We start from the raw sequence: 26,626 nt of genomic DNA on the forward strand, positions 1-26,626 counted from the left end.
GTGTGTGTGTGTGTGTGTGTGTGTGTACACACACTACAAAGTTGGTATACAACTCTGCTGTATATTGCTGTCAAAGAAAATGTTGACAATATTTAGGTTCAAAGGTCACTCTTGACCTTGGACAAAAATCTTTCAACAAGGTCCGTTTTGTAGATGATCTAGAGCTTTTGATCTCCTTACCATGTTTACTTTTGTAATTTAGCGTAATAACATGCTAATTGGCAAGAAACCCAAAGGCTTGAGGCTGTTGGGAATGTCATTACTTTTTCAGGTGTTCTACTGATAAACCAAAGTATTGGACATTTTGAAGTTTTGATCTGATGATGGCGCTAGAGGAAATGTTTTACACCATATGTCTGTAGCAAATTTCACAGAAATTCAGTAGGATTCATCCTGTGTGGACTAAGAATGAACTTGTATGTATAACTATGGCAACAAGGAAAACTATCTGTTGATGAAGAGCACGTGATATGATTAAAAGCTCCAGACCAGCTACAAAATGGACCTCGAGGTAAGATTGTTTTCTCAAAGTTGTAGGTGTAAGCAGAAATGGTTGGTGTTAAGTGGAATGGAAGGTGTTATGGTAGCCTATTAATTATAGATAAGATGTGCATTAAAACAGACTTTGAACCTTGATCTTTTAACCCTGATTTAGAGGATCTAATCCACTGCACAATACACCGCCATAGGTCTGTTTTCCTTGCACAGTAAATAAGCGTCCCAGCTGTCACCTCTGCACTCTGCAGAACTTGCGTTATGTGTCTGTATGAATTAATGCACATCAAAGAAAAGCTCTTGCAGCAACAGACGTGAGCATCAGTGATTTAAAAACTAGTTTATTTCCATCCCGACTGAAAGAAGGTAATCATGAACTGCCACGGTGTTGAACAGGGTTGAGCCTCATCTACTGCACCAATAACATCCATCTGGAATGTTTTCATTCAGGATCAATAACTTATGTAAAATATGCTTTACAGCAAAAGGATAGATTACATATTAAAATACTGTACAGTGTTTTTCACACAAAGCACTTCCAATTTAACAGTTTTTCTTCTCTAGAGACAGACAGCTACAAGTCTGGAGTTGATCATTATGGCGGTTAACAGTGGTTTAATTAGCACAAAGGGTTTCAGGAAAATACAAAAATATAGAATACTGTATGTGAGACAACAGTGTTTGGAGGATTAAAAGCAGCAATCCAGGACTTACAAATGCTTAATGGAAACAAGCTGGAGTGGTGTAAAGGAGCTGTACTGGTGCGACATATTGTTAAAAGATACTGATACCTACTTATCTCCTATTTAAATAATCAAGAAAGTGTGTTTCATTTAAACACACCCTAACTGAATCCTTACTTGATATTGTTAGACAGTAGCTTTTTGATGCACAAGCCGCTAACAAGGAGGAGGCAGTTTTTCAAAAGTATCTTTTTACTGAGATTTGAGTCATCCCAGACTGTGCCAGAAAAAAAAGACAAATTTCCCCTTCCCCTTCAAGACACATTGCACATAAGAAGAGGTTAATAGACACTTGTTATATTTACAGCTTAATACAGTACAAACTGAGCCTTGGCTTCAAATCTAACTACATTCATCTCCCCAGCGTCAATTATTTTCTCTGTCCTCTCAGCAGTGCTCTGACTTCTGCAGCTCTCGACTGTTAACTGCAGCAGGTGGGTGGACGGTGGCTACAATTTGAAGACTTTTACATTCATCAACTCTTCTATTCTTTCCTGTTAACACATTACTTGCTGTAGCTCTCTCACAGCATTTTGAAAGTCTGCCACTACAGCGGAGTAAGATGTTGGAACACTTTTAACGAAATTAAAAGGATTTGTCACAGCAGCTATGATGGCAATTTGGTCGTGGGGTCTTTTATTTGTTGGGTCATTTGCTTGCTACGCTGAGGGTCCTCTAGCACCCGTGGTGGGTTTGTCATCCTGACCTCGTCGTGTTTGGGAGCGGACTCTTCTCACTCCTAGGCTCTCCTTGGTGAGGTTTCCAGTCAAGGCAGCATCGTGGACCTGCTTCATATTCTCCTGGACTTCAGCTTTGGCATGCTTCAGCAGGTCAGCCTGACCCTGAGAGAGTAAAAGGGGGAAAACACGAGAGAAGCAAGGAGAGATGCAGACAGAGGTTACAAGTGGAGGGAGGGAGGTTGAAAGAGAGCAACAAATGAGCCACTAGCTAGAGGCCAAAGCATGTTGTAATGGTCAACCCCTTTAGGCTGTTTGGGTTTTTGTGAGTGTGTGTTTCTGACCTTAAGGATAGTGATGTTCCAGCTGAAACTCTCCAGCGCTCGACTGACCTTGCGACCTTTTAGCCCCTCCTTTGCTGCCAGACTCTGCAGCTTCTCGTGAAACTCCATGGCTAGAGCAGAGAAACACACACACAACCGGATTAGAGGACACATTCAAAGATCAACCTGTAGAATTACAGTATAGCTGCATTAATTGGTCAACTTGTCTGAAAACAGACAACTAAATCATCCATGTTTCCTGTAAAGATGGAATTGTATAATTATTTTAATTTTTAATTGAAAAAAAAAACAACATATTTAGCCATGTTAGCAGTGTGGCTCTAAGGATGGCATTGTCATTCGCTCGGTTCAGACTTATATATCTCACCAACCACCACAGAACTGTCACTCAAACTTGCCTTTCTACCAGACTTTAATTACATTCCCTTGAATACATTACATCACCATATCTGACCAATGATCTACCCGCTTTCCTCAAACCAATAGTTCTGAGAGTTTGCATCATCAACCTGCAGGCTTTACTCCACCACCACCAGCATCTAGACTCTGGTTGAATCCTGTCCTATCTCCTGTCTTCAACAGGACTGCACTTAATGAAAATGCTTCACATCAATGGGATCTTATCGGCGCAGTCTTTCTACAGTGCCGTCATCAGTAAATATTGTTATGCACTGCTAATTAAACTCTGCTTATTGAAATACAGACTGGAGTCACACAAGAGGACAAAGAAAGTCAAAACCTTTGTAGTCCTCTTACTTTGCCATATATGTATATTATATTTCACAGAAAGAGAAGAAGAAACAAAAAAAGAGCAATGAGAAAGGCAAAGGAATGATGTAGAGTGGATGGGAAAATCTGAGAGACAGCTGGAGAAAGATACAGAGAGAGAAAAAGAGAGAGAGCGTCATAGAAGTCAGGCCGCTGGCTAGTTAGAGTACGTGCAATGAGTTGTGTTGTGTGGCTGGCTTCAACTGACTGCCCCGGGCCACTGTCCACTGTTACCATGGAAACCCGGAAGTGGGTTAACACGAGACACACATCACCGTGAGCCATCAACGAGAGCCCAGACATTAAACATGCCAAGCTGTGGATCACAGGATCACACACACACTGAGAAAAGAGTAAACAGATGGGATGAGTATATTTTACCAATTCCTCACACATAATCCCTCTTTGTCACTAAACGTCTGCAAACATGGACACACACCTGCACACACATACGTTGTCAGTCACTGCTCCACATTCACACACACCCACAGAAGTTGCCTGAATAATAACCTTTACTGCACGGTTGCTAGGCAACTCAAACCTACTAGCAAATGTAGCGTGTGTGTGTGTGTTTATTTCCTTGTAAACCAAGCGAAGCCAATGGAGGGAACATTATTTCCAAGCCAATACTGGGACAATGTACATACCCAGACAAACACACACAGAATCCGGGTGCTGACCCAGAGGCCAAAATAACCTTCAGAGCCAGCCTAGCAGGAATGGCGTCACCTTCACTTCCCGCTATCTGAATTGTGAGCTGGTGTAATGGGAAAATAGATACCCCACAGATCTGACTTCCAGCCTGATGTCATCAAAGGAGCTTTATGTGAGAATTTTTGTTTAAAACATTCAAAACTGAACTAAAATGATTAACAGAATATAAAGAAATACAGTTGACATCATGTCAAAGATGTTTATGCATTGGGTTACAGAGAAATCTACTGAAGTTAGCATTACTAGCTAGCCCTAGCCTGTCGTGTCTCGTAATACCACTTTGTACCTCAGGAGGCAATAGTGAGTCACTGTGGCATCCAGTCTGCCCTCAGTCAAACATGTGAGGACAAAAAAAGCAGCACTGCCCCAAGGGCAAGAAACCATGTTTGGCGGCAAAGAAAAATGATAGAAACAGAAGCAAAACAAGAGTTAACATTGGCATAGAGTGGTAAGTAAACAGCTGTTAATGCTAACATTGGCTATTTAGCAATATCTAATAAAAGTATAGCTAATTGTATAATGTTACTGGCAGTGTTAATATGTTTGCTAAGTTAGCTGTTTGTTGAAAAGAAAGAAAGATATACGGGAGAGACTGTGCATTTTCTTGTTGTTACAAAAGTGGTGGAGACCCCAACTTTCTGTTGATATGCTGCCCCCAGTTTGCAGTATGAATTCGAAAGGTCCGTACCAATTCTTACACATAGCTCCTTTAAGAAACAACCAGGCATATGTATTTATTAGTATCATCATTCACTACCAACTGAGGTTCTTAAAGGGTCAGTTCACCCAAATTACAAAAACAATTACATACAGATAGGTGACAACATAAAGTATCCAACATAAAGTGTCATGAGGTATTGGACCATCACTAGCCAGCAAAACAGCTTTAATGATCCTTGGCATAGACTCTACGAGTCTCTGAAGTCTACTGGAGGGATATTTTATCAAAAGATATTCCCTTATTTGGTGTTTTGATGATGGTGGTGGAGACCACTGTCTGATACATTGCTCCAGCATCTCCTAAAGGTTCTCAATTGGTTTGTGATCCAGTGGATGTTAAGGCCACTTTCTTTTCTTTTCATATGATTCATCATTTTCTTACTAATCAAACCATTCAGTAACTCTTCGTGCCCTGTATGGAAGCATGTCCATTATGTTTATGTATTTATTCTGGGGCTTTTTTAATTTGTCACAATGCTGTCTATATGTTGGCTATTGAGGGAATTTCAAAACAGTGTAACCAAATTGTCCAACGGAGTTTATTTTGAGTAATAGCCGATTTTAAGGGATACTTATTTAAAATGTTTGTTGATCATTTATCTATAAAACAACATTGGTTGATATGTAATTTTCAGATTTTTTTTTAACTGTGCCCAGCTTTTAAGCTCCCTTCTCCTGAAGTGAGGTGAATGAAATTATATTTGTGGTGATTGAAAAATTAAACAGAAACATCTTTTTCCAGAAACTGTGATGAATAAACCAAACTCTCACCTCATTTTGAACTGGTGGAACTACTTTCTACCAAAGAAATAGTTCCACAGTGTGCTCTGTGCTTTATCCAGAGCAGTGAGGACATTTTTCTGGAATGGCTGAAACATTTTAAGTAACACGTCCTGAAAATCTTGTTTTTGTTCACCTCCAGTGGTTTAACTTCCCACTTTACTGCAGTGAGAGAGAGGGCAGCAAAACAGGTGATACAGAGACAGATATCTCAAAAGCTGGCCAAATAAAACTAAAACTATCTGGATTGCTATATACTACCAGAAGTAAGTGAGGATATAAGTGATTTTTACATTTTTGAATCAGCCCTTTAACACACTGACATATTCTGACACTCTCTCTTCTCCCATGGTGTTCTTGTCTTCCTTTCTGCATTGCCTCTAGCTATTGATCTCTGCCACTCGTCTTTCCACGGCTTTCTTCTCCCTCTCCGTTTCATCCCTCAGCTCTGATGTAACTTCCAGACATCCATCTCTGCCACCAGCTGACCTTTGGCTCCCTCTGAGTGACCTGTTTATGCCTTCTGGCTGCCCACCCCTTCTTCCAAGACTGAGAGGTAGACCTCCGCCTTGGGATCACCTGATCGTCATCTTTAATCTTTACACACAGGAAGATCTTTGTTCATAAGACCGGGCCTTGGGCTCTGCTGCAGCTCTTTCTCAGATTGTATCAGAACGTGCTGGCACCAGGTCGATAGCGCAGGGCTAAACTATCACACCTTCAAATCTGAATGTATTTACTAATACTACAAGTGACCACACATGAAATAATAAGACTCTATGAGAGAGTATAATATGGTTACACATTGTCTCAGCAACAGCTGGCCTCCGCTGCAGTCCAAGCTGCAAAATGAATGAGTCTGCCAGAGATGAAAACAACATTCATCTCTATTGGAGAACAGCCCCAAATGAACCATCATCTTCCTCTTAAAATATTCAGGTTTATCTTAAAGTAATTTCTGTCATTTCCTCTTTTCTATTCACACCTCTCTCAAGATTGTTATTGAGTTTGTGTGCATTTCAACCCTCAAAACTCTCATGAAACCCACAGATGCCCAAAGAGTATTTTTTTAAATAAAAGCCTATGATGCCTGTATCTGCAGCTTTTTTAAATCCAGCACTTAGAGAATAATATAAATAACGTGAATGTGTTTATAGATTTGCTCCAAGTCACTGGGTAAGACTTCCAAATGCCAATTATAGTGTCTCCTGGGTGACAGCAGAAGACTGAATCGGGGTTAGGAAGGGGGTGTGGGTAAACTGTGTGTGTGTGTTGGTGTGTTTGTGGGGTTGTTTTTTGCCACTATGACGACAGTCATTGGCTGAGAAATGTTGGATGACCGAAGGGACCCGGCTGATGTAAACAAAATTCTGCCAAAGATCACAGAAATTATATCAGCGGGTCAGATATGGTGCCCTTCCCCTAGGGGACTGGACAGTGATGATCATGGGAGCTGTGCCAATATAAACCCCCTAAATCCAAAACATACAGATGAACAGAGCCAGGAGAGGAGAGGGAGCAGAGACGAGAACCAAATAAAGAGGATACCAGAAAAAGAAACGAGAGGAGATCATCAGAGGAAAACAGGAATGGAAAGAAAGGAACAGAAAGGAAAATAAATGGACAGGGGAGGAAGGACAAGGAAATAGGATACAAGGATAGAATACGATAAGGATAAGGATAGGATATGAGAGAATAGAGGGAATGAGAGTAGAGGAGAGAGCATAAGAGGAATGGAAAGGAAATGAAAGGAGTTAAGTTAATGACAAAAGCAGCTACTGCAGTGTGGATAAGAGCACTGTTGAAGAGGCTGTGTGGGAGTTGTCGTGAGAGGACTAGGAACATGGGCATTGCTTGCTTTCTACTCATTTCATATCCTAACACACGCTCTACATAGCAGCATCTCATATACACACTGAGACACACACGCCTACACACCCATTGTCTGTATATGCAGGATCCTGTCGTAGATTCTATCGGAGAGCTCGATCACTGCTCTGCTCGCCTGGACCATCTGCAGACAGGGAAACATCCATTAGCATGAAACACACAGACAGACACATACACACACACATAAAGTTGTAGTTCGTCACAAACCATGTTTTGGTTGTTTTTTTTTACATTGGTGTAAATCACATGGGAGGTGAACATTTACAGTTAATTAAAACACTATTGTGAATGATGTTTTGCAAATGTTGATGGTTGTTCAAATGATGGAAGTAGCCAACTGAGTTCACTCTTTAGCCAGTTCCACTACAAAATGCACAGTAGACACATCAGCCACAACATTATGACCACTTACACTTGAAGTGAATAACACTAATTACTTCGTTACCATGGCATCTGTCAATGGGTGTGGTATATTATGAGGCGAGTCAACATTGTGACTGGGTCAGAGCATCTCCAAAACTGCAGCTCTTGTGGGGTGTTCAGAGTCTGCTGTGGTCAGCGCCTATCAAAACTGGTCCAAGGAAGGAAAAGCGGTGAACTGGCAACAGGGTCATGGGGGGGCCAAGGATTGTGTGGTCTGATCCAACAGATGAGCTACTGTAGGTCAAATTGCTGAAAAAGTTAATGCTGGTTCTGACAGAAAAGTGTCACAACACACAGTTCATCGCAGATTGTTGCAATGTGGCTGGGTAGCCACAGACCAGTCAATGCCCATGCTGATCCCTGTCCACTGCTGATAGCACCTACTATTGGCACGTGAGCATCAGAACTAAATGACAGAGCAATGACAGAAGGTGGCCTGGTCTGATGAATCACGTTTTGGCCGGGTGAGTGTGCATCGGTTACCTTGGGGAACACATGGCACCAGGATGCACTATGGAAAGAAGGCAAGCCGGCGTGGCTGTGTGATGTTTTGGGCAATGTTCTACTGGGAAACCTTGGGTCCTGCCAATCATGTGGATGGTATTTTGACACGTACCACCTACCTAAGCATTGTTACCATGTACACCCTTACAGGGAAACGGTATTCCCCGATGGCAGTGGCATCTTTCAGCAGGATAATGCGCCCTGCCACAAAGTGTTCATAATGTTATGGCTGATCGGTGTACATATAAACATGTGCATGTGAAGACACCCACAGAAACTAATGTGACTAATGACCACACACAGACACACACATGAATGACATGGGTAGCTTCTGCCTGATTAATTCTGCACCTCCTCTCACAAACCCTGCTGGGATGTGACCCCTCTGTGGTGAAAAAAATGCTGTTTGACAAATAAGGGATTAACTACAGTACTACTTTGACCAAATCAAATTCAACACACACAGACAGAAACAGACACACACACACACACACACACACACACACACACACACACACACACACACACACACACACACACTCTCATCCCCATTTCCTGTCTCTGTTGTTTGCCTCTCCCTCCAGGCATCAGGATTGAGGTGTGGAATCTATTTAGCAGAACAACATTCATATCTATGCTAATGGTATTCAACTCTGATCCGCTTGGCTGGAAACGGAAGTGGCTAAACCCTCACACACAGAGAGACACACACAAACACACAACATGCACATTCTTACTTACACACTAAGACACAAATACGCAGTCACATATCTGTGCAGTTGCTTGTTGCATAGCAGTGACAAACAACTATAGTTAAATTAAAGTGTCACAGTTTATACAGCGAAACATTAATCATAACTTAATAAGACTAGAAACAGATCCATTTATCTCCCCTACTGTTTCTGTTTCTGAGTTTCTCCCTCCCTCACTTACAATGCACATAGACTCGCACACATCACATATGCCCTCTGGATAGGATCTCTAAATTGGCAATTCATACTGACTGTCCATCATCCTACCCAAGAGACTCCTGGGGAATATTTAATATGAAACATGAGGAAGTGCACTTTGAGCAAATATCAATTTGAAAAGTATTGCAGCAGCCAGGCAGGTGGCAAAAAAAGCAGTGTAATGTTGTTTACCACAGCAACACTTCACCATAGCAAGACAGGCTACCAGTCCACCGAGTGTTGGAGCACATCTGTGTGGAAATCACTTAAGGTGGCCAGCCACAGTCCAACTAGACCCAGAGGGAAAAAGAGCAGGCGGGAACTGAGAGAGACCAATGAGTGAAAGTAGGTATGAGGAGGAGGCTGAGGTGGAGACCAAAGGGAAACGTGTTGAAAGTGAGGACAGAAAAGAAACCTGATCTTGCATCCTTGCAGTTCTGACAACACCTGAGCAACCTACACCCACTCAAACGAACTGATTTACTGAGTAATTGATGAGTTGCTTAACAGGCTAATTGACCGCTCTGCCCCCATTTTTCTCTCTCCCTCTTTCTCTCTTTGTATTTATTTCCACAGGGAAGATTTTATTCTGGATGGCTGGATTTATTTTTAGACACCATTATATAAATTAAGTCTAAATAACTTTCTCCTTGTTCAATGAAAGTCCGCAGTTTATTTGGGTGGAAACACACAGTGGCTTCAGGCCAAGGTGAGGATGTAGCCAGTGTGTTTACGAGTCTTGTTACAGCCAGAACAAATGGGAATGTTGTCTGATACATAACAATGAGAGTTTTCTGGGTATTTGAGAACATATTGGAAAAAAAGGAAGCTTTTGTCGGGAGGGGTGGGGTGGGGGGGGGTCATTGTTCGGTCAAGTAAACAGGACATGGAAGGTGACCTGATTTGCTGCTTTTGTTTGGTCTTTCCTTCGTTTTAAATGTATTTTAGTGATGTGAGCCTACATTCTCATTTATCTGGTGAAAACCATAAGCATAATAACTGTCAACTCTCTTCTTTCCTCACCATTTCATAGGTGGAGATGACCCGGCGAAGGACGTCGGGCAGGGGCCCCTGGGGCTCCAGTGCGGGGTAGTGGTCTCGGAGGTCAAACAGTAGTAATGGCGCCCCGTCTGGTCCTGACATCCTGGAGCCCAGAGCTAGAACGCACTGCATGAGGTTAGCCACAGCTGACACCCCACACAGCTCCCTGAACACTGCTATTGAGTTCTGTTGGAAAAAAGAAGAGGACATCTGCAAATTGAAACAAGAACACATACAAAGTCTTTCACAACCATACTCTCTTCCTGACCCACACACACACACACGTAATCAAACATCACATCTGCAACAGAGCTATTTGTCTTTTCCTTTGATTTGCTTTCCTGCAGTTGTGCGTCTGTGCTAGTTCAGGTTGAAACGGAAGAAATCACAAGATGTGGATGCCAACAGTCTCACTATACTGACTGAACATCATTACTGTTTTATTGCCCTGGGGTAACACAAACACCCACAGACCAAAGTGCTGCCTGGCTCATAAAGATAAGATCAGCTTTTAACAATTCCTTTTCAGCTGAATACACAATCATTACTGTTAAATTTGAATACAGTGATAATGATCAAGATAACCCTGTTACTCCACATTCACGTATAATAAAAAAGAATAAAGCTGTAACACTTATTTTTCATCAATTAATCTGTCTGCATTTAAAAAAAAGGAATTAATAATTTTTTTGTCTATTAAATGTCCGAAATGGATGTCCGAAATGGATGAGTACATGTGACATCTTCTATTGTTTGTGTTGTCTGACCATCAGCCCAAAACCCCAAAACAAAAAAGCAGTAAATTGTCACATTTCAGAAGCTGGAACCTGTACATGTTTAGCATGGTTGCTTGTAACTGACTTAAATATAACAAATTTAAAAAATAGTTTTCCGTTGATCAACTAATAAATCAGTTTATGCCAATGCCAATTATCAAAATTATTATTAAACACAATGCCAATTATCAAATATAGTCCCCCTTAAAAGTCATTTGTCTGTGGTGAAGCTAAATATTAAGTGACATGCTTACTCACCTGCATGTTTTCCCTCAGGTCAGTGGCTTCTCTCAGCGGAGGAGCAGCCATCTTGAAAACCTCGTCCACAGCCCGAACCCCCAAGTCCCTCAGAGCTGTATAGTCCCTCCCCTTGCGGGCCTTCCGCACAGACAGTCCCCTTTTGTGGGGCTTTCCCCCTCCTCTCCGATTAGTAAGGGCCACATGGACAAAGAGCTTGGCATGGGGAAGTTCCTCCCCTGTCAGAGACTGGAGTGGTACATGTCGGTAGCCCGGTTGAACACACTCCAAAGGAATGGTATACTGACCTGTGGTAGTAGGGAGATCACATTTACTTTCAAAGGAATATGAACACCTATGCTTTAATAACATCTTAACCGTCTAATCTACTCTTGTACAAACTATTAAATTGTTGTGTTTTAGTTGTGTGTTTGAGTCCATTTACAGAAACCCTTCTGACCTATGACCCTGGCACTGACCTATGAACTCATCATCTATGAAGTCGTCATCCAGCACCACAAAGCGAACCATGGCGAGCTCTGGTAGGTTGATCTGAAACTCAAAGCTCTCATCGAAGATGGGGTTGTCTCCATTCTGGGTTATTGTCCTGGTACGGCGCTCTGTGCAGTCAGCTGGGATGCCGTGGATTTCAACATACACGTAGGGGTCCACCACATCTCCTTTGGCCCCTGAACCCCTCGGCTTGGGCAGGTTCTGGCCACTTATCACCTGGGAGAAGGATCAACATAAAGACTGTTATTAACTCTTTGTTGATTTTCAGCACATTCTCATGGGTTTAGAGGATTATTCCAGTTACTTGACTTCCAGATACTTCTTCCTTCTTATTGTTGTAGTTTTGGTCATTAACTTTATCGATTATGATGTTGTACTTACCCAAATAATTTGTGAGATCTAGGAACTGGGTGACATCACTACTATGAAGTCCAACAGGGTAAGAAATGAGCTGTAAGATGATCACACAGGTTGTAAACAAGCCACCAGTTAATCAAAATGATCTAAACAACTTCATTTTGATGTAAAACTGAAAAGGAGCACAACCAAAAATGTAATTTCACTCTGGTTGTTTCTTCTATATAAGCCTGGCTAACCTGGTGATTTGTTTCAAACCTGTATGATCGCCTGACTTATTTTTAACCATTTTTCCATCTTCCCAGGTGTCATTATTACCCAAGGGAATGATGGTCTAAACTACATATTAAGAGCCAAGTTTTCATAAACTGGAATTATTATGTAGTATGGTTTCAGAAAAAAAAATTAAGCTCGTGAGGACACATTTCTTGTGGTCAACTAATTATTCCACCACACCTTCACATGGAGCAGCTGTGGAGATACACCAGGTACGGTGTCTCTTGTGTCAGCACTGAAATAAGACACCTCCTGCCGCATGATGGCTGGCCGCAGAACATAACCACAGTTCCCATTCTGCCGGAACCAGGCTGTGTTCAGGTCCATCATCAGTCCAGCTGTCTGAAAATTCATAGACACAATCTGGCAACCGCACTTCCACAGGTCCTGAGGGTTCATGTTGCTTGAATCAATACGCATTGGGTTGGGGTACACCCGTGACAGGAAATGCTTGTTGTGATTGACAAAGTCGCCAGGGCTCTCACCAGCGAGACGCACAGCCAGAGACTCATGAAAGGAACACATTTCCCAAAGTTTTTGGCTTTCGGATGATGTTGGAAAGTCAATGAAGCAGACTGAGCGGCAAAGAGTTACTAGGTCAGAGAGCTCCTCCAAGAGTTGGAAACGTTTGGGAGGAAGATGAAGAGGATTAGACTGAGTGACAGCTGTGAATGGGACACTTTTCTGCGTCACGTCCTTTTCATTTCCTCCAGGCGCTGCCCCTACACTGTTAGCTGCTTTCATCCTTTGACACATCTCTGCCCCTTCATCCTCCTCACTTACCTCCCCGTCCTCCCTATCAGGACCTGGCGCCAACTTTTTACCCTTTAGTAGAATTCGATGCCTTAGGGCATGCGGTGACGGTAGGTATGACCCCCCTTCGTCTGGGGGATCTGTGTATAACTTCTCCCCCAGTATCCTCACGAGATGTTGCCACATCACTTTCTGTTGTTGAAGGGAACAGTGGTTCTCAATACATACAATTAATGGATACTCTGATGCCACAAATGCAAACCTTTCAATTGCTTCTAACACACAACGCAGGACCAGTGGTGGGGAGAGGGTGTGTCCAGTACACACCACCGGCTCCTCATCAGGGCCATCCCAAATGTCCACCTCCACACATCGACAACCCATCTTGAGGGCGCGAATGTAGCCAGAGATGTCGGACGGACCTCGAAACTGGTCCTCGATGAGGTAGGTGTTGTGGGAGGAGTTAATGTAGTAGTGAGACAAAGGCTGGGACATATCCTGGCACACCGTGTCATGCTCTCTATCGAAGAGGTGGCACTCTGCCGAAGTGAGGTAGCTGGTGAAGCCATCCAGTGACAGGTATCCCTGCTGCCGACCCTCCTTCGATGGCTCGTGGGACTGGATGAGCTTCAGGCTGGTCGCCTCACACACCTGGAGGACACAGAGAAGGGGAAGGAAAATTTGGACTGGGGTAAAATGACATACAATGTGAAACCTAGGATTGCATTTGTGAATGCTCGCCTGGCTTTTTTTCTGTTATTTGTATGCGTGATTAGTTTGTGTTACCCACTTGAGCCATGCCCTGCTCAGCCTCGAGGAACCTCATCAGGTCTTTGGTGTCCAGGACCTCCTTGTTGCTAGAGAACTGCACCAACAGAAAGTAGATCTCCGGACGTGTGCAAAAGTCATGGAAAACCTCAATAAACTCCTGCTTGGTGACTTGCTCATTTCTTCGTATTGGTCTTTTGTTTTCGCTGTGATCTTTGACTCCAGATTCATTATCTACAGCAAGCCCACACATCTTCTGCCTAACTCTTTGAAGCTCTTTAAACCTGTGCTCCACTTTGCCGCTGCTCACCCCAGGGTTCACATTCTGTATCAACTTAACGGCTGACTGCAAGCGGATCCCTTCGTCAACGTCTTCCTGTCTCCCCGAATCAGCAGCAGTAGAGAACAACTGCTCCAGCCAGACAAGACGAAGGCTGTCCTGACTGCTGGCGAGCATGTCGAGGGCATGTTTCCCATACTGCATCAAATACCTACAAGAAGATAAGAGAGGAATTGACAAGACCGATGCAATAGGACAGAATATTTTCCTCACAATACTGCATCACAAACAGTTTCATTTTCATCTCAGGTGTTTCGCTGACAATGTAAAATACAATAACTGCAGCAGTTTAAAGTCAAATCACATTTACTGTCATTGCCTATCACAAGCATGTCTCAAAGGACTATACAAACAAATCAGCCTACCAATATCTCACTTTTCACCAATATACAATCAATACAGGAGAAACAGCAAAGCCTAAGGCAAGATATAAGGTTGGACTGACTTAAAGGCCTACTTAAATTAGCTAGATTAGCCTAGCTTAGCCCACATGTACAAACCTTAGGTCAACCACACATTAAATCTCTGTCATTTTTTGCTCATCATCATATCAGTCAGAACACCACTGAAGGTTGTATGTCCACAAAACCTACAACATGTGTTCTAGCATCAGTGCTTCTAAAAAACAACAGTTTTAGTGAGTGAGCCATACTGAACTTGTGTGCAAAAAAGCAGGCCCTCATTCGTTTGAATGTGCCAAGGCAGTGGGCTCCAGCAATATGCATCCCTGGTGGTTTACTTTGTAAGGGAATGTCGTATTTCTACTGTTTACCTCACAATCGCAATGAAAGACCAAATAGTTTCTGCCATGATACCTTTCCAGAGTTGTAAAATTTTGGCCCTATTATAAACTGCTGTTCAGCATTTCAGCATATAATATGCCTTCAAATTCATGGATATTTGACTTAAACTGGACTTAGTGCATTGTATTTCATTGTTTCACACGTACCAGAAGCAACATGCCCCAGCAAATGGGTTAGGGTCAGGGGTTAGTGGTTAGGGTTTTAATGCTGAGCTGTTTTCGGTCTGATTGAACAGTACACTATGTATTGATTAAAATACTGTAGGCTATGTCAATTTATTTTCTTTGCAACTTTTTGGCAAAATAACCATTTTCCCAACATGTTTGTTTTTTACACAGCTGATATTAAGCTAACTTTTGCTAGGTGTTGCACCGAGAATAGGTATTACCAAACTTTGGATAGTGATTAATTGTAACATATGGGTGAACTAGTGCGTCCTATTAAATCACCAAAAACAACAACAATAGCTTAACCTAGAAGGCTTTATATAACAAAGAAGCAAATGACTGAATACTGAGATCATTTAATTGTACTTTTATATATTTGTATATATTTTTTATATACACTACTGCTGTAGTGTACTGCCAGTGAAATGTTATGAAGGAGCTCTGAAAATTAGATCAGGATTCTTTACCTCACAAATATGTGCAGCGTGTTTTTGGTACATATTACAATTTACATTTATACAGTGTAAGACCACTTCCAGTTCTTTGTACTTTCATACCTTAGGCCAGTCACCCAAATGTTAGCGACTTCAGCAGAGTTGGCCACTAGGTCCAAGCTTTCATACATCTCCCCATAGATGATGGAGAATGCACAGTCCTCTGAAATCTGCTCATAAACTCCACTGGTGCGTAAAGTTTCTGTGTTACGACCTGTCCGTACCTAGAATTTGAGACCACAAGAGATGCAAAACCCCACATCAGATCCAATAAAAACAAATCGACTGTTGGCCTCAAGGTTGTAAATATTTCCATTCCTTTATTCTAAAATAATAAATGAGGTCATTCATAAAGGGATAATTTAGAAAGTTTTCTCTCTGGAGACTGACCTCTCTTATGGAGGCAATAGAGATCCGGGCTTTGTCTGACTCCTTCTTGGAAGGCTCCCAGCATAGAGCCTGGAGTCCTGTGTCCAGTAGGTAGTAACGCTGGTAAACACGTGAGTTAGTTCGGATTTTCTTCAGCTCACTCCCCTCAACCTGGAAGCAAGATAGGGATGGAAGTTGTCACCCACTGAATTTGAGTGATACATGCATTGCACATTGAAAATACCATGTATAGGTACGTAAAACTGATATTTTATGTAAAGGGCCACACTGTAGCTGACCCACCATTGAGTGGATACAGTCTGCAGCACTGCTGATCTTCTTCTCTGACAGGCTGCTGCTGAAGGACACTGTCTTCTTCCTTTCCCGACCAGCACGTGACCCATCCTGATGAGAAGGGATGGAATGAAGGATGAAAAGATGTGCAGATGAAGAGAGGAGGAGGGAGGGAGTGTAATAATAATAAGAATGAGTTGAAATCGAGAGACAGAAAGACAGGCCGACAATGATCCCTCTGAAAAGTATTCTTTAGGGCTTGGGCATGACAAACATTTTTCCCATCCAGAATGGATCTCAAAGGATTAAAAGGCATATCAGCTTATATAACCATACATAAACACAGATTATTTGGTCTACCACATAAAGCCTCCTCCTCTCAATCTGTTATTGTTTTTCCTGATGCTAAAAGCCTTTGCTTGCCCTTGCCCTTCACCATTACACCATTAATCATACCTTACTAGACAGAGGCAGCAGGCTGCAGCATTCCAAGTCTGCCCCTCCGCAAAGACACTGGCAGACCCAATCAGTTTATCTGAGCTCACCATCACAGCACATCCATCTGATTTACTGACCGATCAGATGTCACCCCCTGAGAGAACCTTCTACTAACAGATAAAAGCATATATGTGGGCAAAGTTATTAAATTATGGATGTATTAGAGTCCTGATAAAATTAAATCAAAGACTTCATTGAAGCTAATCTAAAGCAGGACAAAGAAGATAACATAATTGTAGTTGATTAAATCCTAAGTAGACTGATTGAAGATGCACACGCCCACATACTCAACATACCACTGTTTTAATTAGATATTGTATATATCACAAGCAGGGAAGCAAAATGTAAAAAGAAGCTTAAAAAATCTAAATTTAATTCTACTATGCACAAAGATTTTCTGATTTTCCTTATGAAAAAAGTTCTAAAAAGTACTTTAAATTGTGAATAAATAAATCAAAACAAACTCTAGAAATATAAGTGCACCAGAGCCGCAACTAACACTTATTTGCATTATCAATTCATATGGAAGTTATCATCTTGATTAATCAATTAACTGACTGATCTAGAAAATGTCAAAGCAGAGTGAAAAATGATCATCGCAGTTTCCTAGAGCCCACAATGACGTCTTCAAACTACTTTTTTGTGCTTGACCATCAGTCCAAAATTAAGATATGCAATTTACTATAATCTCAGACAAAGCTTCCTTAAATGTCTTTTCCTCTCCAATTTTTTGGTGAGTTTTAATAAAGTCCAGTGGATCACCAGTAGGCTAATCAACATTTTCATATTTTTAATGAACATCTGTGAATACTGATCAGTGGCTGATTAATCTCTACACATTAGCATATCTCTGTTTTCATTCAAATAAGAGTTCAAATGAACCTTAAGAGCACTTGGATCTTCTATGAGAAAGGAGAGGAGAGAACCCTTCATATGAAAAGAAAGCCGGGTAAATGAAAAGCAAAGAGAGATAAGAGAAAGAAAGAGGGAAAAAAGACCTGAACTGTGTTTCATCCAAAGAATATGAATAAACACGTGAAAGAGGGGAAGCATAATTCACAGAGTATGAAAAGGTTGCCCTTAGAGGAGAGGGAGGGTGGCTGACCCTCACAAATCCTCACAGAATTGCCTCATTAGGATGGAGAAGTGTTTCCAATGGCGACAAGTTTATTTTTTGAGCCTGCATGGTGAGGGAGGTGGTGCTCTAAAAATACCCCTGGTGCCTTGGGGCATGTAGAGGGGGTGAAAGGGGGTGTGGACAGAAAGAGATAAGTCTTTCCATCTAGACCCCTCCCCCCGCCCCCCCTCCTCCCCATCTTACTGCGAGAATCAAAAGCAAAAGGTAGAGCTGTGAAGTCAGTTTTAGCCCCTAAATAAGATATTAAGTGACAGGCAGTCATTAACAAAATCAAACGCTGACTTGTAATGGAGTTAATTGATTTAGTGTTCTCAAAAAACTTGCCCCTTTTGGAGTGCTTCAGCAACCCTTCTAAATTTAACTCAGGAAGACTCAGATGCAACTCCACCCCACAAGCAGGGAGGAAACATGAAAAGCAATCTTGCTCTATTTTCTCTCTTGAAAATAGTTTATTTTGAAAACCGCATCTGAAACGTTTACTGAAAACTCATGGGAAATTCCCCAGTGACGCAGAGCGAAGACTTATTGACTTAACTTACAAATACAGACACACGCACCTTCACACAGAAGCGTACTGTACCACCCTATCAGTCACACTCTCTCTTTCCTTTCGTACTGTGCGGTGACAGGCACCGGAGATGAATGTTGGTCTCAATCTATATCTCTTCCTCTGTGTGTCACATTAACGGTAATGGTCCCTCTGTGGCTATATCAGCACCAATAGCTTTGCACAGCACACGTTACCCAGTTAGAAAACTCACATACAAGCAATGGAAAAAAATCATACTGAAGCAATGAACACCTTCCCCTAAAATTGAATAAACCTCATATTGTGTGCGCCTGCCACAAGCCATGTTTGAAGCAGGGGAAACACCAGGATTTTCCAAGTGGTCTGTTCAACAGTTGGGATTCAATTATCTCATGTGTGGAGGCTGTCCTGAACATTCGCCGCTGTTAGCCTGTGACATAAATTACTAGGGTAGACTAGGTACATAGAGGGAGACTTAGACTCTGAATAAATTATCCTGACGAGATAAAACTAGAGGGTAAAAATGATCCTGTAGTAGATAAAATACATAAACCTATTGATTTGTCTTTGCAAAAAGAAGGCACACACCGGAATAGAGTACACACAGAGAAGTCACACACAAATAGAAAAACAAAACAAGTTCATCTGCCATCCCCTGATAAAATTCAAATTCCATTTTACTTCATCTCTGTTTGAATGTACTGTATGTCTCTGTGACAAAGGCCCTAATTTGTTTTTCTCACAGAGCAAGATGAGTTTCCAAAACCACAACTGCGCTTGAAAACAGGAAGCCACCCGTCAGCCAGTCACAGAGAGCTTCCTGTGACTCCACTGAGCGCTGAGTGACAACACAGAGGAGAAAGCAGGGATTCTTACACAGTGATGCAGTAAGGGTGGATGTCACTGTCACTGTGTAATTCTTGTTACAGTATTAGGTTATTTTTAGCTTTGACACTTTTGTGACCCCAAGTGATAAACATTGACACTATTTTCAATAGTAGCCATGTAGATAAAAATGTATTTCTTCATACTGTACACTGTTAATACAACCTATTGAATATTATTTTTCAATAAAACTCTTGTAATTTCAGCAATATTTTACAGAGGTCGGGTATTTCAAATTGATAATTCTCGGTGGCTTTGCCACTAGGACCGACCCCTTTCAAATTACACAGTGAATATTGATTATAGCAGCTTTAATTTATGTTAAAATACCTACAAAAATGTATGAACATCTATTAGAAAATATCTTTCATTTGCCAGTTTTTACTGTGAATAAATTTAGAAAATTACACACTGCTATGAGCATAATGAACCAACCATGTGATCGACATGGCCATCTAGACTGATTGAACTGTATAGCACTGGACTGATGGACAGATGTGGGGCTGGATGAAGGGCGTGAGAAATGTGCGGTAAAACAGATTAGACGCAGTTATGAGAATAGGACACACAAGATGACAGACATCACAGAAAATTGAGCACATAGATTAACAAAACAGAAAGAACATGAGTTAGAGGAAGGATGTAGATAAAAGTAGATAGAAATAAATAAAGAAGCTCTTGGGCAGATTGCTGTCTATTTTAATGTGTACAGTCGCAGAGCCTCTGTACTTGGTATTTGCCTGTAGGCACCAGCATGGCCTCGTGCCTTCATTAACCAGCATACATGCATGCATGGTATGATGTATGAGTGGATGTTATTATGGATGAAACAAGCCGTATCAGTAATTACAACATCTCAGAGTCAGCATGATGAAGATGTAGGTCATTAGTGGGTGTCGTCTTGATTCCCTAATTAAGACGGATAGAAAATCAGAGAAGGCAAGATGTTTGTTAGACGATAGAAGAATCTCTGAAGAATAGAGGAGTGAAAATTGGTGGGGAGGCTGAAATGTTTTTCCTGTGGCCTTGTGTGTTTGATGGCAGATGATGATTGATTAATGGCATAGTTTATTCCAGTGCTTCTCACCCTGGAGTACAACACCACCAGGAGAAGGGAATTAGGATGTGATTTACTGGGAATCATGAGATGATGTATGGAACTTGCAAAATAGACCTCGATTTGATATATAATGTAGAAACATAGCAAGAAACAAAACACAGTTGGGCTTCTATGTAAATAATTGTTATGCATGCTTATTTGTGTAACTGCTGGATCAGGCTACATACAGTACAGGCTAGAATAATATATGACAACTTACACACAGCCTAATTTGTCTTTAGTACGTGTGTCCACATGTGGAAAAAATGTAATGCTGTTCTTTACCTTCACGTTGTCCATTACTTTCTTAAATCAGGACTAGCCCTGAAATTATTAGTCAATAGACTGGTTGATTCAAACAATTACAAAAAATCAACACACAAGACTAATAGTCATGCTAGCTGCTCTGTGAGGCTATATTCATGCTAACATTAGCTTGCTAAAATGCTCACAATTCCAATGCTAACATGCTGATGTTCAGCAAGAACAATGTTTACTATGATTACCATCTTAGTTTAACATGTTAGCTGAGGCTGATGGTAATGCTTTTAGCTTTGCAAGTAAAAAAAAAAAAACACAAACCAAAGAACTGGACAAACCGAAATTTTGATCTGATGCCTGAAGCCTGGGTTTCACCAAAGTCATTCCAATAGATCCTTGAGGGGGCATAAATGTGTGTACCAAATGAAATGGCAATCCAACCAATAGTTCTTAAGATATTTTACTCAAAACCCTAGCTTTAATGTTGGTAAGATCACCATGGGCTCTGGAAAACTTTAATGGCAATTTTTTCACAATTTTCTAACTTTTTCTAGACTAAAAAATAACTATTAACTAATAACAATGAATTTAAAAACTACTTGTTTTTAGCCGTACCAATCAGGAAATCTTCATGCATGTATTAATTGCACAATGTGTGTCTTTGTCTGTGTTGGGGTGGGGATTGCACATGTGTGTAACTGCTATAAAAGACGGGACATTAGGGTTAAATAGGGCACAGGAAGCACTATGTGGTCAAGTCATTCTTTCAGCGGCTCATTGTGTGGGAATAATGCTCAACAGAAAATGTGGTGAGCCTTCACAGTAACTCAACTGCTCAGTGTGGCTAGAAAACTCTGCCCTTGTGGCAAGTAGAGCAGCAGATGCTCTTTTACGCTTCAAACCTTTGAAGTCCCATGAGCACACAAGCACACATACACACAATCAAACACACACGCCACACAAAAATGAAACAAGTAAAAGGTTGACTTGAAAAGGTCATCTTTTTGGAGGGATAACCACGATTTCAGCTGACAAACGTCACAGATGCATTTTCTGAAGATAGGAGGAAATCAAGAACATCAAGAAGGTGGTTGGATTTTTGAGTTGGGCATCAACGTAGCGCGTGGTTTTTAAACACCTCAGTGGTGACTTCAGCGAGGCTCACTATCAGGCACGATCTCAGACATCCATGCACACACATCTCTGTAGAGCTCTACACATGCATGACTGGATGTAGTTTCTGAATGTATAGTGTATGTGGATTAACCATAGACTGTATTAACTCAATCACCAAAGAATCTCAGAGCAGTTGTATGTCTTGTGGCTCCATCACAATCAGCAAGGTCTCATCCACTCTCTGTGCTGTGCAGGGACATGCTAACGCAGGCTAAAGATGTTGATTTGAACTGCAGGAGGTGCTCAGGGCTGCACTGACTCAAACAACCCCCCTCCCTTACCCCCAGCTGCGTGCTAACGCCTGTGGCTAATGCTGCTCTCTCAGTCTGAAACACACACACACACGCACGCATGCACGCACACAGAAATGAAAAAGTACATGCAGTTAGTTTAGCTTAGCACAAAGATTGGAAGTGGAAACAGCTAGCCTGGCTCACTCTGTACTTCTGGTTTTGTACAAATTAAACAAAGAAAATATGACGTGTTAATTAGTGAGCTTTACTGGTGCTAGCAGGCGGATTTTGTTACCTTTGGACAGAGCCATGCTAGCTGTTTCCCGTCTGGCTCCAGCATCACATTAAGCAGCCTAAAATAAGAGTGGTATCCATCTTCTCCTCTAAACTCTCAGTAAGAAAGTGATGAAGCATATTTCACAAAATGTTTAAATTTTCCTTAATGTTTTCAGAAGTTGAAGCTTTGTAGTCTCCTTTATGAATTGAGGCAATTCTTGGTGTTTAGATCCCTTTAAAAACCCACTGGATTATATAAGAATGCATTATTTTTCTTGGTTAATGAAAAGCTGAGATTTTGGAGATTTATCACAGGACAGCGATGCGCACACGTGTACATACACAAACTGTGTCTTGTATGTTAGCATGAGTAATGAGAGAGCTGGAGAGCAGATATTTCTTATGCCTAGGTGTGTTTTACTAGAAGGCAGGTCTGTGCAAGTGTGTGTGTGTGCGTGTGTGTGTGTGTGTGTGTTTGTGTTTGAAAAGAGAGAGAGCAAGAGTACTTGATGGTTATCTACATCAAGATGAACTTGAAACATACAAAACCTGAGTGGGCAGCTGATTCTGCATCCCCTTCATGCACACACAGAAGAGCAAGACAGAATAAATGGGAGGACAGCGGGCACCACAAAGCACATACTAATGAAATACAATTAAGGGTACTCATTACCTCAGCCAAAGGAAACATGAGGGGACACACACACACTGGACATAAATCTCAACTCCTGTTCATGTTTCCTGTTTGTCTGCCTGCATACCACCCAGACTCCTATTGTGTGGAATCCTGAGTTTAGCCACAGAGGTAGTTTAGCAAAAAGGAAAAACACACTGTTGTGTTGACAAGTTCATAACTCCTTGGTTCTTAGACTTAGCTCCATCTATCGAAAGCTGCAACTGTTTGTGATTCAAAACACAAGCAAGTTTATGGTGAAAGCACAATACATATGTGCACTGCTGTGCTAGACGGTTTGTTGATCACAGAAGGTTGCAAGCGTTAAATGTGCCCACTGAACATACAAAAATCAAACACATCATCCCCATACCATAAATACATGGCAATTTCTGCTTCAGTACACAGGATGCACATGCAGGCAGTGAAAGTGATGTTCTGGAGCTAATTAACACCACACATCAAACATGGCAGTGGATATCAGGCGGCATGCAGGGGTTATTTAACACCATATCTAACGCAGCACGAGATGGCAGAACCTCACTCAAGCAGAGTGTTTTTAAATCCTCGGTTGGCTGCGCTGTGGAAACTAAGAAAGACAAGAGCAGGCCCGTGTGTGGGCAGGGAGGTGCGAAACATTTGTGTCTGTGTACCAGTGAAAGAGAGAGGGACGTGTCATCACCAACTGCTCATGACTTAATAGCAATATTGCAACATGAACTGTGCGAGGAAATTGGCCAACTGGCCGGCTTCCTGTCTTGCTGATTCGGAGCCAATCAGATGCAGATGAAGCCATGTTCAAATAATCATGTCTTAGCAGGCAATAGCTCTGGAGACAAGCAGCAACTAGAGATCAATATGAGACCTCTCACATGCCTGGAGGTCGAAACCATAAAAGGACGAAGACAGGGTATGAGCTATTGATTAGATGTTCTTGATATGACAATACTTTAAAATGCCCTTTGAGTCAAAAACCAACATGAAACATTATGTGTGATATCTGTGTCAAGGACCATGTACAAATAAACTTGACATTTGCTTAAATGTGAGCTCAGATCAGTGTAGGCTTTGGGGTTAATTGGACAGGAGTATTCAACTGTGAGCCACAGAGGGAGGAGTGAAATCAATTTCTCATTCTAATCAAAGACTACAGCAGGTGGTTTCGCTTATTACCCCCCCACCCCAAGTGTGATAGAGTGCTAACAAGTCTGCTGTAGGTTGTGGCTAGAACAAAAGCTTACCTGCACATACTGGACTTATATGACACATTTGATTGAAAAGCTCTGCAATTGAGTGTTATTTTTGTTTTTGTATACTGATTTAGGGTCCTGTGTGGTCAGCAGCCAAGGCTTGGGTTCTAAACATTGGATAGGCAACATTTAAACTCACTATCACCCTAAATGTGACATGGCTTGATGTGCATCTTAAAACACAAACTACTTCTACTCACCAGTCTAGATGTCATTAACAGCACTGACACTGAGTGAAATGAGGTGAGTGGATTTACTGTTTATTTTCAGGTTGCAGGATGATCATAATCATATCCAGCACTGCTGAGGGATAGATGTGTGTGTGTGTGTGCGCGCTGTGTGCATGGACTTGTGTTACTCATGTTGTGGGGACATAAATCTGTCACACAGTCACATTGTGTGGAGGGGCTTTCCTTTGGGGACATAATATATGTAAGTCATTACATTTTTGGAAAAGGCTTGGTTTAAGGTTTGGGTAAGGTTAGGGTGAGTCTCTAGGAAATTAATGCATGTCAATGTGAAATAATGGAACAGGGCTGTGTTAAATCACCACATCTAGCCTATACGCATGACTCAGTAGTGAATTTTACTGACTGTTGTTTAAGTTTCAATAGCATCAGCATAACATTTCTGTAGGGGCTTGCAGTGTTTGTGTGTAATTCAAGTGACTTTAAGTCATCCTACCTTACTTTGTCATTTTCTTTGGAATCATTAGGCTACAGCGGATTTATGAGGGCTACTCTGGAGGTGCAACAGTTAGCACGCATATCTTAGTCTTTCCTCTTATAGGACGGAATTGTTGGCCTACCTTGATCAGACTGCTGCGTCGAGGGATTGGTTTGGAGGCTGAATCGGAACCCGTGCTCTCCCACGTCGGGGACTCGCAGCTGGATTCATTTTGGACCCTCTTCACGCCGTCTGGCACGCCGCAGTTTCCGTTTGACACCGGCTCTCCTCCTGACGCAGCTCTCCAGCCAGCAACCGGTGGACCGACGGCGCTCTTGTTATCTCCAAATTCAGCCATGGTGACACTTTCGGATCCCTCAGTTCTTTTGAAAGCAGCGGGGCTCCAAACGCAACAGCGTTGCACACGGATACGGACGTGCCATAGTCTGAAGTGAACGAACGGCGACGTTGCGCCAAGAGCAGAGGAAACTTCTATCTCTCTCGCAGCGTCTTCCTCCTCCTCCTTCTCCTCTCTCTCTCTCGTGCACACACACGCACGGGTGGGGGCGGTGGGTTCGACAGCAGTGACCGACACACCTTCAGACCTCCGCCGCCAGAAGGCTACTCATCACAGCTGGAAGTGCGCTTGCGTTCAGGAAATGTAGACTCTACAGGAGCCTGTCCGCTCTGCCGCCGTCTACAGAACTGTTTAAACCGTCCTTATGGTTTTTACAGTCTGACCGCACTCTCGTCTCGCTCCAGTCTTCTAAAACAACCACTTGGTTTATAAAGCTAATAAAGTCATAATCTGTCACCAGGATGTTCCAGATGTGTTTTTGGTGATTCTTTCTAATTAATGGTAATCAATCACTATCACTATTGCTTTATAGATTAGTTATAATCCATTAATAATAACAGCTTCTGGAAATCTCTAACTGGTTTGACCAAAATCAATACACTAACAACTCTGCTCTAGACTTGATATTAAAACCCTTCATTAATGATTTTCATACATTCATAACTGCAGAATGATTCCTTTATCATGGTTTATTAATGACTTATTAAGCATGAGTAAATCAAGTCAGTCGTTTCAACATATAAAGTCTTTATAAATGGTGCCTTATTGCTGCTTTACTGCTTTTCCATGTAGTCTAAAAAGACACAAATTAATCTTTTCACAGATACTGACCTACACTGTCAAAAACCTGTTATTGTGTATTGAAAGATATTATTAGCATTATGTAGAAATAATGATAGTGTGGTTATTTTGTGTATTTTGAGACAGCTATCTGGGCGTTTAAACCTGCACTGAAATTAATATTCCTTTCTTGTGTGCACTTTTGAGACAATCCCTTAAGTACCTAAACACACATCATAGTGCACCATCATCAACTGCTCTTCCAAAAGTCAATTGAAATCAAGGTCATGGATTTTGCTCAAGGATTCAGGAGCCCATGTTGTGATTCATTGCTAAGGGATGGATGCCAAAATCCTTTCCTCAAGGGTAAATGTCAAATAAAATTAATAAGTTCACTTTTTTTGGTGCCCAAAATTTAATTACTGGAGCTAGTACGCACAAAGGTGCATCCAGGTCCTATACTTGCACACATTCCCTGAGCTGCAGTGTTTCTGTGACTCTGCAAGACAAACAACAACCTCTAAATAGCTGAAATGATTTTGCTTGTTGACACACAGTCATTCCAATACTCACACAAATCAAGGTCAGTGTAACATTCACTGACACAA

At 41.7% G+C, this 26,626-nt stretch overlaps 1 protein-coding gene across 1 annotated transcript; it reads right to left on the reverse strand.

Annotated features, from left to right (window-relative positions):
• Positions 1 to 816: 816 nt before the first annotated feature.
• Positions 817 to 25,597, reverse strand: LOC119906846 (inactive phospholipase C-like protein 2). The gene is made up of 12 exons (XM_038724272.1): positions 25,023 to 25,597; positions 16,206 to 16,307; positions 15,924 to 16,073; positions 15,597 to 15,757; positions 13,752 to 14,220; positions 12,389 to 13,612; positions 11,542 to 11,791; positions 11,084 to 11,370; positions 10,032 to 10,235; positions 7,180 to 7,255; positions 2,260 to 2,369; positions 817 to 2,080 (listed from the first exon to the last, which is right to left on the reverse strand). The coding sequence occupies exons 1-12, from the start codon at positions 25,236 to 25,238 to the stop codon at positions 1,898 to 1,900; spliced, it is 3,432 nt and encodes a 1,143-aa protein (XP_038580200.1). The 5' UTR covers positions 25,239 to 25,597; the 3' UTR covers positions 817 to 1,897.
• Between the last annotated feature and the right edge of the window lie 1,029 nt (positions 25,598 to 26,626).

This window comes from Micropterus salmoides, unplaced genomic scaffold (assembly GCF_014851395.1).
Source record: "Micropterus salmoides isolate LMB-PRFRI ecotype aquatic unplaced genomic scaffold, ASM1485139v1 Ms_hic_scaffold_17, whole genome shotgun sequence".
NCBI classification, from domain to species: Eukaryota; Metazoa; Chordata; class Actinopteri; order Centrarchiformes; family Centrarchidae; genus Micropterus; species Micropterus salmoides.

Excerpts from the sequence above, each read along its gene's own strand:
- LOC119906846 (XM_038724272.1), bottom strand. The coding sequence starts at position 25,238 with ATGGCTGAATTTGGAGATAACAAGAGCGCCGTCGGTCCACCGGTTGCT. Across the intron at positions 14,221-15,596 it reads ATTTGGGTGACTGGCCTAAG|GTATTTGATGCAGTATGGGA; the intron begins GTATGAAAGTAC and ends ATCTTCTTGTAG. Across the intron at positions 11,792-12,388 it reads CACAGCTGCTCCATGTGAAG|GTGATAAGTGGCCAGAACCT; the intron begins GTGTGGTGGAAT and ends TCCTTCTCCCAG.